The sequence below is a fragment of the Ostrea edulis genome, chromosome 4 (genome assembly GCF_947568905.1).
Source record: "Ostrea edulis chromosome 4, xbOstEdul1.1, whole genome shotgun sequence".
In the NCBI taxonomy this organism is placed as follows: Eukaryota; Metazoa; Mollusca; class Bivalvia; order Ostreida; family Ostreidae; genus Ostrea; species Ostrea edulis.
In genome coordinates this window covers 39,230,442-39,242,589 of record NC_079167.1, presented here as the reverse complement: position 1 = coordinate 39,242,589, position 12,148 = coordinate 39,230,442, and the positions used below count along the sequence as shown (strand labels likewise).

General features: G+C 37.5%; 1 protein-coding gene across 1 annotated transcript; it reads left to right on the top strand.

Annotated features, from left to right (window-relative positions):
• Positions 1–833: 833 nt before the first annotated feature.
• On the top strand, positions 834–3,405 carry LOC125669564 (dynein light chain Tctex-type protein 2B-like). Its single transcript, XM_048904167.2, has 2 exons — positions 834–990; positions 2,311–3,405. Exon 2 carries the CDS (start codon positions 2,372–2,374, stop codon positions 3,017–3,019), a length of 648 nt encoding a protein of 215 aa, XP_048760124.1. The 5' UTR covers positions 834–990; positions 2,311–2,371; the 3' UTR covers positions 3,020–3,405.
• The last annotated feature ends 8,743 nt before the right edge of the window (positions 3,406–12,148 follow it).

Sequence of the window (12,148 nt, the reverse complement as noted above, 5' to 3'; positions counted from 1 at the left end):
TGATTTTGACAACGGATAACATCGTTTACCTGATCAAGATATAGGACACACCACAGGTTTGACCGGTCGACAAGGGATGCTTACTCCTCCTAGGCATCTGATCCCACCTCTAGTATATTCAGGGGTCCATGTTTGCCCAACTCTCTATTTTGTATCGTTTATAGGAGTTTTGAGATTGATCACTGTTCGTTATCTTCGCCTTTCATGAAATAAATGAGTCTGTATCACTCTTTCGATGGTGAAATCATACATCATATGAGATGCTTGACGAGCCACTAAATAAACTTTGATGTAGTGATCCATCTTGAGGAGCGTTTTACTTATTGCATTGAATACTACATAACATTGGATGTGATATTCTTCCATAAACGACTGTGCCTAAACCTCACAGCGAGGATGTTTCACCTTATCGAGACGCCATTACTACAGGAAGAGAGCTACAAACGTGTATATCTATTTTACCTACTATATGGACTCAGAACAATGTTCCTAAAGTTTATCCAAAAACCTGTGACTTTTACATGTAATGGCAAGTGCTTGGCAAAAGGAATAAAGTCTGGGCGCGAATCCATGCACACGCACCGCTTACGAAGGAAGCGCTCTACTAGCCGTTCTAAAAGGCAATTCAGTGTTCCTCTTTTCAATAGTTTTGCTTTAAATTAGTTTACTCGGATCTTTCAAAATACATGAAAGGTAAAAATTGATACATGCATGTTACATTTAGTTCGCATTGCATAGTGGACCGCGCTTGTGATCTGTTGAAACAAATTGGAGTTTGTACCATTTGTAGGTCAGAGACGGGCCTTTAACTCAAAAGTTAACTTTGTAATCTCATACACGATACCACGTAATTAGCCGAGGTTTAGATTAAATGATAATAACTAGTAATAAATCACGTGACTTGTTCATTTCTACAGAGACATCAATATTAGACATCCCCAGTAACATAAAATGGGCTCTCACATCTGAATTGATTGGACTTTTTATAAGGTAAGATGGATTTGAGATCTCGTGTATCAGTTATGTATAAATAATTTATTGTAACTGTTCTATAATCGAAAACAATAGAGACAAATGGGCAACCATCTGTTTTGTTTATTTGGGCGTCCTTTCGGAAATTACATTGTACTATTTTTTCAATCACACTTTTCACGCAATGTAACAATGACCGTTCATTCACGTAAAACAATTCGTTAATCTTATTGAAGTATTTTGCATGATTTATTTATCAAATTCAGGAAACTGTTCGTCTATATAAAAAGAAAATAATTGTTAGAAAAATTCTAGTAAACGCATCAAGTTCATTCTCTCCAACATGTAATCAATATATATCTGATACGAAAACCCACAATTTTACATACAAAAATTGGATAGGATGATGATGTGAGGGGGGGTTTGTCGGATTTTATAAAGGTACTCGATCAGGAGTTATGTAAACGAATTCGCTGAGTCTTGAGACAATATTGCGCCGTGTCAGTAGCTGCCTTAACCACCATTGATTGGTATCGATGTATTGTTAGGTGAGCTCTCTACAGTAGATATATATTCATTACAGTTGCTTTCCATATTCTTTGTTAGATAGTCATTGCCTCATCGAGGTGCTATCCTTCCGTCATTAACGATAGAAGCACTTAGCAACATGTTGCGAATGCAGAAAATTTCTCGAGCGATGAACTTTAAATTAGTGGTACAATACAACATAACTTTAAAAAAGATCTGAAATTAATATATATAGATTTAGCAACTTTGAAATAGGCCAGGATATTGGTTATCGGGGAATCTTTTATTCCGCCTTTTAATGAACAATACCCAATGTCGCATTGTTTTGTGGTCGGTACATTTAAACATTACAGTTTTGCTGGACATGATTTCCACATGGGTTTCTGGGATATCTTCCTCAGGAAATCAGTTATCTGTTGATTTTCCAAATGCTGCAATTTGACTGACAAAATTTCCTGTATCGAAGATTGCATAATTTTATCAATTTACCTTAGAATGCCTTTTAAAACGATTATAATTTGAAATCTATTGATCTTCCGACTCAGCCAGTGGATAAATGTTTCTTGTTACAGTGTTTTCTAGCTATTTAACAGATACAAAATCGTTATTAAAATCTAATCAATGGGTCTCTGTATTTTTTTTCAATACTTAACCTAATGTTTACTTTTTAAGATTGGTTTATGGGGCATTCATTGTATAGTTTTTACTCTATATTGATATTTGAATGAAAAACTAATTTCTCACTTTTACAAAACCGAAGACATTGTTTTCTAGTTGTTCATAATACGATTTACATTTTTTCCCTTTTAGAATCGATAGATAATCCTTAGTGACTGCCTGAAGGCCCGACCCAAAAATACACTAAGTAAACATGTTGGCGAAAATGAAAGCTAGCACTGAGCAAGAGCTCGAAAAGAAGACAGCGGATTTCGAGAGAAAGCCCGCCCATTCTGGTGACCGCAAAATGAGTGTCGCGGAACGGAAGGGAAGTGTTAGCCAACAGCGAAGAAATAGTATAGCACCAATGCCTAAAAAACCAATGACAGGCGCCAAGGCGGCTCAACAGATGGGTCATTCGCTGACCGGAATGTTGGCCACCAAAAAATTCTTCAAGAGGTTTTCCAAACGGGAAAGAACTTCCTCGACGGTAACCGTTCCACCCAAGGAATATGAGCCGACATATCGAATGGTACCAAAACGGAAGTTTAATCAACAACACGTGCATGAAGTGGTCAAGAAACTCGTGGATGAAAAGTTGGATAAAATGATTTACAGCAAGAGATGGTCTCCAAATCTGACAAAAATTTTGTGTAATCAAATTAAAGAAAAAGTAAAGACTTTGAATTATGAGAGGTACAAATTGGTCTGTAACGTAACTTTGGGAGAAAACAAAGGACCCGGAATCATGGCAACCAGTCGCTGTTCATGGGATGACAAATCGGACGATTTTGCTACCTATTCGTTTAACAGCAAACATTTGTACTGCACAGTTACAGTTTTTGCTGTTTACAAGGAATAACTGACCAATTTTGCATACAGCTGGCTTAAAGTGATTCTAACTTTGTGATAGAGTGAATGGTTGTGATTTTTAAAAAGAGATGGTGAGGATGAAATCTATGTGAAATTGTGAATTTATTGAATGTGATAGCATGTGTGCATTTCGCTTATATAAAAAAAACCCTAAGAACTGTTGTACAAAGACTCGTTAGAAATAACGAGATTGACAAATTTGATGTACTTGGAAGTCTAAAGAAGTGCGTGTGAAATTGAAAGGAACTTTTAAATGCAGTATATTTATATTGCAGATTTTCTGTCCAATGAGATTAGTAATGTTTTTACAATTTGAAATTGGGAAGATAATATCCATGCATTTAAACTTTGAATAAAATTAAGCTATCTAGCCCACTTATGATTTGTACTTTTATATAAACCCATTTCATTTGAACAACGCACGGGTATCGTTAACCAACGGTGTTCATTTTCCATTACGATTCTAAGTTTGGTTCTCAGAATTCTTTCTTTTTTCGAAATCAATACCAAACTTTGGAAGAAATAAAGACTCTTTTCTCTATTGATGTTTGTGCTTCAGCCGCATTGTTTTCTCGGAGTGGATCAAAACAAAGCAAAGATCGAATATGTAAAACCAAAAACAGCTTTCAATAGATTGGAAAAAATCGATTATGACATTACTTGAAATATCACTCATCTGGGGAGACTCAGTATGGATGTTCATGTTGCTCTATAAACAGTCTTTGTAACCTCAACTATTACATGTATATATATGTAGTTGTATTTTAAACAACATATCGAAAAATACTCCCAATCTTTCCAAAAAAAAAAACACCATTTATTGATGGGCATCTGGGGTCACTTTTACAAATCTAACGACTTGGTCCAAAACATTCTTTTTATTTGTACTTTCCATTAGATTTATAGAGATAATCAAAAGTAAAAATTTAAAAAAAGTTTTTAGTGACCACTCATGAAACTTTATTGAAAAGAAATTAAAGATGATGAAATGACAATGTGGACTTCTCAAATTATGAAGCAGGTGTTCATCCCTATTTGTGATTCAGGCTAGTGCATGTAAATATATAAGTACACGTGACACCAGAATAAACATTACCTGACTATGTGGAGAGAGCTTTTTGTTGTGTTTTCTTCTCGCTTTTCCTTCGTCCTTTTCACGAAAAAAGCATTTCTTTTACATATGAGGGAAGGTGGTGAGAGTCTCAGCTCTATTCAGCTATTTCGGTCACTTTACATAGATAGACTACACAATAATATATGATGTCATTAATTATTATGTACCGGTATGCGATCGAGAAGTCACCGCTCCACCCATGGATATTTCCCCATGTGTGAAAAACCTTAATATTTGCATTTATGGGGAATATTCTTTTATTTATTGATTTGATTTAAAGTAGTGTACAAAGTAAATTTTTCTTTAATTTCAACTATCCATTCACCGGACTAATATGCTATCTCAATCTTATCATGAATCACGGAGAGAAAGGTCATTTGAATTAGGTGGTATTACAATTGTTATGTCATGATTTCTCAGAGAATTGTAAACTATTTCAGACTGCGGTATATTGTAATCTTGAACTATATACTTTAACAGATTACATTTTTAAAAAAAAACCAATCAGGTTGGAAAACAAGAATATCCGTAAAACTGATGGCTACCCCCCAAACTCCATGTAACCGTTGAACTACTTCATATGACGAATGACTTGCACAATGATCAGTAATTGTTGAAATATTGTTGAAATGAAGGTTTTTTTCTCATATACTCATATGGTATATGTTCCGAGTGGTCTTGATCTTTATAAAATGATCTCGATGATCTTTGTCTGAAAGCCAATTTGTGTAATATATGATCAATACCTGTTCAAAAACTGTCGAAATAAGGCACTTTTATATGTCCTTTCCAAAATGACCATGAGAGACCTGGTCCAAACGTCGTTATGTCAAGGAACATTTGTGATTAATTTCTGATGAACTGTGTAACGGACACTCATGAAAGGGCTGTTCACGCTCGCCGTTGCTTATCTTGTGTGATCAAGATAGGACCTCTACCACATCGCTAGAAAAGCTAGATCTCTAACAAGACAGTATAAGTTCGCTATATACTGTCCGTTACACCCCCCCCTCCCGCCCCGCTCAGGGAAGATTCGTACCGAAGCTTAGCGTGAGTTTTCTCCGAATGTTTGGCACCTCTTCAGCAACAATCCGCCGTTCACGACGACAACCACCATCGTCCCCGGACAAACCAATTCTGGACATGGACACGAAGCCCCAAAGCTCTGAAGACACTCGACCTGGAAGCAGGTCTCCCACCAAACACCAGAATACCACCGCTGCCGCCATTTTATAACGTGTAGCGATCACCCATCCAAGTATTGGTCACTCTCGCCCTTGCCAAGATAGGGATGCTGCCACATCAGGACTCAAGACCATAAACTGAGAATAGGCTTAAGTCAAAATTTCCAATCCAGCTAACTTTTGAAATAATTTTCATAAACAAATAAAATTTCCAAGATATGTTTGCATTTGATTTTTTGTTGTTGATAAACCTGCAGGTTTTTTTAAACATATGTGCTAGATGTATATCAGTTATTTTTAGCATTATCTCGGAACAGCGGTCGAAATGGGAGTTGGGTTGCAGATCATTTTACTCGTGACAATACTCGCTAGTAAATATAGTAAATATGTAAAAATCTACCAAGTCTTTCTTTAATATATAAGTAATCAAAACTTTTACTTATATACTAAGTCTATTCTCAGTTTATGCTCTTGGGGCCAGTAGAAAACCTATGTACATGTACTTATCTCGCGAGGCAGTGCAATTTCCCTAAATTCTGCTCGCTACTGTCTGCTGAAGACATTTAGGTAATTCTCGCATATATAGAAGTAGCTGAAAAATGCTACATGAATACCTGAATGAATATAGTACACATAAAGGTGGTGACAGGGTGAGATATTTAATCCTCCCCCCACCCCGGAAAGCTGGAGTACGATTTTCGTCGTGAATATCCTACTCTGGAATGAGTTTTCCCATATGTGAAGCTTTGCGTAACGCGCCCTCTGGTGAGAGAATGGAGTTTTTCGTGGGGAGGGATCCTACCCAAGAGCCAGTTTATCAGGGGAAACGCTATTTCCGGACGGGGTCTATATGAGGATCCGAACCTGTTACACTTGTAAAAGTTTCATTTTTAAAACTCATTTCCACTTGTTAATTAAGACACGGCAACTAATACATGAAAGTAATTTTGCTTGCAAGACAACATCAAATAAGATGGAACTCCTTTTTTCTTGCAAACAATACAGCCATTGCTTACACAAAAATAAACAACATTGGTATTGCAAACAGAATTGTTCGTAAAAACTCCAACAAATTGCAGCATCAAAATTTTACATTATTTTTTCGGTGATAAATTATCTCTTGGTGACAAAAATATCATGCAACACAAGTTAAATTCTTGATGATAATTAGTTTCGGTCACAATTATTTTATGTACAATACAAATTACATTGGCGATTACTAGTATGATGATTTTTAGTTACAATTATTTTATGCATGAATGAAAGAATACTAGTCTTTTTCTTTACAACCTACACGTGTAGATACCACACAAGGGTGATTAATGGACTCTGGACATTCCCAATGAATCACTTGATTCAAAGTTTGAGAAATTTATTGATACATATGTATATCAGGAAAAAACCCTTTCTCTCATTCGACAAGTTTCAGTGACAAAGGTATTACAACCTTGCTACCGTGATCGAGAAGAAAAAATATTACTGATAATCACACTGGGTATATTTGCGCTGATGTATACATATAATGGTATGATGTATACGTATAATGGTATGATGTTTGTCCAAGCAAAAGTTTCTTTAAATACAGTAGTCTTTGAACAAGGAACATTTATGGTATGGTGTTGTCTGTAGTTCTGGTACGCAATAGCCTCATGCATATTATCATAATAGGTCATCGGTGGGGTAAATTCGTTACCTAGCCAACTAGTGACCTGGTACGGGATGACACCATGTCACTAAGTTTTATATCGGGCTCGGCGTCACTAGATGTCTAGGTAACTAATAGTACAAGTAACTATGCATTTCACTGTTAAATCTGATTCTCACTGTCTCTCCACCGTCAACAAGATAAATCGGATTCCCACTGTCTCTCCACAGTCAACAAGATAAATCGGATTCCCACTGTCTTTCCACAGTCAACAAGATAAATCCCATTCCCACTGTCTCTCCACAGTCAACAAGATAAATCGGATTCCCACTGTCTCTCCACCGTCAACAAGATGAATTAGATTCCCACTGTCTCTCCACCGTCAACAAGATAAATCGGATTCCCACTGTCTCTCCACCGTCAACAAAAGATCAATCGGATTCCCACTGTCTCTCCACCGTCAACAAGATCAATCGGATTCCCATTGTCTCTCCACCGTCAACAAGATAAATCGGATCCCAACTGTCTCTCCACCGTCAACAAGATAAATCGGATTCCCACTGTCTCTCCACAGTCAACAAGATAAATCGGATTCCAACTGTTTCTCCATAGTCAACAAGATAAATTAGATTCCCACTGTCTCTCCACCGTCAACAAGATAAATTAGATTCCCACTGTCTCTCCACCGTCAACAAGATAAATTAGATTCCCACTGTCTCTCCACCGTCAACAAGATAAATTAGATTCCCACTGTCTCTCCACCGTCAACAAGATAAATTAGATTTCCACTGTCTCTCCACCGTCAACAAGATAAATCGGATTCCCACTGTCTCTCCACAGTCAACAAGATAAATTAGATTCCCACTGTCTCTCCACAGTCAACAAGATAAATTACATTCCCACTGTCTCTCCACAGTCAATAAGATAAATCGGATCCCCACTGTCTCTCCACCGTCAACAAGATCAATCGGATTCCCACTGTCTCTCCACAGTCAACAAGATAAATCGGATTCCCACTGTCTTTCCACCGTCAACAAGATAAATCGGATTCCCACTGTCTCTCCACCGTCAACAAGATAAATCGGATTTTAACTGTCTCTCCACCGTCAACAAGATAAATCGGATTCCCACTGTCTCTCCACAGTCAACAAGACAAATCGGATTCCCACTGTCTCTCCACCGTCAACAAGATAAATCGGATTCCAACTGTCTCTCCACCGTCAACAAGATAAATTCGATTCCAACTGTCTCTCCACAGTCAACAAGATAAATCGGATTCCCACTGTCTCTCCACCGTCAACAACAGATAAATCGGATTCCCACTGTCTCTCCACAGTCAACAAGATAAATCGGATTCCCATTGTCTCTCCACAGTCAACAAGATAAATCGGATTCCAACTGTCTCTCCACCGTCAACAAGATAAATCGGATTCCCACTGTCTTTCCACCGTCAACAAGATAAATCGGATTCCCACTGTCTCTCCACAGTCAACAAGATAAATCGGATTCCAACTGTCTCTCCACCATCAACAAGATAAATCGGATTCCCACTGTCTCTCCACCGTCAACAAGATAAATCGGATTCCAACTGTCTCTCCACCATCAACAAGATAAATTAGATTTCCACGGTCTCTACACCGTCAACAAGATAAATCGGATTCCAACTGTCTCTCCACCGTCAACAAGATAAATTAGATTCCCACTGTCTCTCCACAGTCCACAAGATAAATCCCATTCCCACTGTCTCTCCACCGTCAACGAGATGTCAGTACGATTTCATGGTCTCGTGAGTATCATACATTGAAAAATTCATATTACAGGTGCTGTATGAAAGGTGAAGATAACGGACAGTGATCAATCTCATAACTCCTATAAAGATGAAGATAACGAACAGTGATCAATCTCGTAACTCCTATAAAGGTGAAAATAACGAACAGTAATCAATCTCATAATTCCTATAAGGAATGCAAAATAGATAGTTGGGCAAACACGGATCCCTGGATATACCAGAGGTGGAATCAGATGCCTAGGAGTAAGCCCCCCCTTGTCGTCCGGTCATACCCACCGTGAGATCTATATCTGGATCAGGTAAACGGAGTAATCCCAAGTCAAAATTAATGTGCCAAGAACGGTCTAACAATCGGTATAAAACACGTTAGACAAAATTTGACCCAAAGATAGGTTGTATTGGCAAACAAAATCATTATAACGACCATAAAATCTGCGAAATGCAAACTTTAAACGAGACTATTGAGTACCCTGTAACATCAACTTGTGTTTAGTTCACCTGAGCTGAAAGCTCACAAAGTGAGCTTTTCTGATCGCCTGTTGTCCGTCTGTAAACCTTTTACATTTTCGACTTCTTCTCTAGAGCCACTGGGCCAATTACAAAAAAATTGACCAAAAACATCTTTGGGTAAAGGGCTTTTAAGTTTGTTCAAATGAAGGACCATGTCCCCTTCAAAGGGGAGATAATCACAAAAATAGATGGAGTTATTTCAGAATCTTCTTAAGAACCACTGGGCCAAAAGAGTTTACATTTACATGAAAGCTTCCTGACATAGTGCAGATTCAATTTTGTTCAAATCATGGTCCCCGGGGGTAGGATGGGGTCACAATAAGGGATCAAAGTTCTACATACAAATATATAGGAAAAATCTTTAAAAAAATTCTCCTCAAGAACCACTGAGCCAGAAAACCTTATATTTATACGAAAGCTTTCTTACATAGTACAAATTCAGTTACGTCAAAATCATGACCCCTGGGGGTATTATGGGGCCACGATATGGGATCAAAGTTTTACATGTGAATATGTATAGGGAAAATCTTTAAAAATCTTCTTCTGAAGAACCACTAAGCCAGGAAAGCTGATATTTACATGAAAGCTTCCTGACATAGTGCAGATTCAAGTTTGTTCAAATCATGCCCCCGGGAGTAGGATGGGGCCGCAATAGGGGATCAAAGTTTTACATACAAATAGGGAAAATCTTTAAACATCTTCTCAAAAACTACTGGGCCAGGAAAGTGGATATTTACATGAAAGCTTCCTGGCATAGTGCAGATTCAAGTTTGTTAAAATCATGGTCCCTGCGGGTAAAATGAGGCGACAATGGGGGATCAAAGTTTTACATATAAATATATAGGAAAAATCTTTTAAAATATTCTTCTCAAGAACCACTGAACCAGAAAAGCTGAGATTTACATGAAAACTTCCTGACATAGTGAAAATTCGAGTTTGTTAAACTCATGACCCCTGGCGCTAGGATGGGGCCACAATAGGGGATCAAAGTTTTACATAACTAATAAATAGAAAAAAAATCTTTAGAATTTTTCTCCTTAAGAACCATTGGGCCAAAGAAGTTTACATTTGCATGAAAGCTTCAAGACATAGTGCAGATTCAAGGTTGCAAAAATCATGGTATCCAGGGGTAAGATGGGGCCACAGTCGGGGATCAAAATTCTACATACAAATATATAGGGAAAATCATTAAAAATCTTTCTCTGAAAAATCACTGAGCCAGAAAAGTTTACATATACATGAAAGCTTCCTGACATAGTGCAGATTCAATTTTGCAAAAAGCATGGCCCCCGGGAGTAGGTTGGGGCCACAATAGGGATCAAAGTTTTACATGCGAATATATAGGAAAAATCTTTAAATATGAGCCAAGGTGACTCGGGTGAGCGATGTGGCCCATGTGCCTCTTGTTCAGTATCCTGCCTTGATTTAAAAACTGATTATACACAGAGCAAGTTCTTGCGTATCTAATCAGTTGAGAGATATAAACACCATATGCATGTGATAATGGGATATTGCAACATAATATGGGAAGTTGACAATGGAGAATCTGAAACTATTCCGTTTGTCATAAATATGAGTTGTTAGTTTGCCGTTAATATCTATTTTCAATAAAATATCTAAGTACGAAGCAAATATGGAAGACTCAGTGGTGTTTTTATCTCGAGTTCACAGGGATATATCGAATGAACATGTGAACGAAAATGATTATTGTTAATAGATAAAACGTCGTCGATATATCTAAATGTCGAGTTGAAGCCACAGCAAGATATATTTTCTTCTCATGTAGAAGCTTATGAATAAACCCTGCTTCATAAGAATATAAAAACAGGTCAACTAACAAAGGAGTACAATTCGTGCCCATGGGAATTCCAACAGATTGTTGGAAGACCTGATCACCAAAGACCATGAAAATATTTTCAATGAAGAACTCGAGCATATATTTTTTATTTTAACTTTATATTGATGATACTATGAATAGAGTCCTTCAAAGTAAATGTCTTCGGGCTTTTGGAGTGAAAGGGTCAGGATGTCTATTGAAGGTGTGGCCAATTCATTGTAGAGAACGTCAATAACTTGTGACTGTTCAATGATGAGACATACTGTGAATACTGTATTTGATCTGTGCATAAGAACCCGAATCTATCTCTTATATTGAGGACCTCTGGTGAAATATAGTTTGGGTCTGTATGTTTAAAGATGGGGACCCCTTTGTGAAATGCAGTCTGGTCCTGAGGATTTGCCATTCTTGATCTTCCTTGACTTGTTACTATGTTATTGTGATCTGCTACAAGTTCACCGTTTTCTTTTATTACTCAAACCATTTTTCTTCCCATGATAATCTCGTTTTCAGCCATGTCTCCCATCATTACTGATACGTCTCTAGATGTATGAGTGAAATATCTTCTCAAGATGGTTATCATATTCTTCTATCTATTCTTAATGGTGCATACCGCTGTAGGATGGAAATTGTTTGGATTCGTGACTTGGAAAACACTATGATAATTATTTCGTTTACTGGTTTCAATCCAAGAGCTGCTGCTCAATCTTTTTTTTTTTTTTTTTTTTACTTCATTGTGGTTTTCATTAATGTCATTTGGAGGTCCTGAGTACAGACGTGTATGTCCAGATGTTAAATTAACTGAATCTGATTATGTTCATCTGACCTCACCGACACCTATAATGTCTTGGCCGTTTCTGTTCATCAAACCTCACCGAGACCTGAATGTATCTTACCTCACCGAGACCTGAAATGTCTAGGCCACATCTGTTCATCTAACGTCACCGAGACCTGAAATGTCTATGCCACATTTGTTCATCTAACCTCACAGAGACCTGAAATGTCTAGGCCATATTTGTTCATCTAACCTTACCAAGAC

Coding starts and splice junctions, on each gene's coding strand:
- LOC125669564 (XM_048904167.2), top strand. CDS start 2,372: ATGTTGGCGAAAATGAAAGCTAGCACTGAGCAAGAGCTCGAAAAGAAG.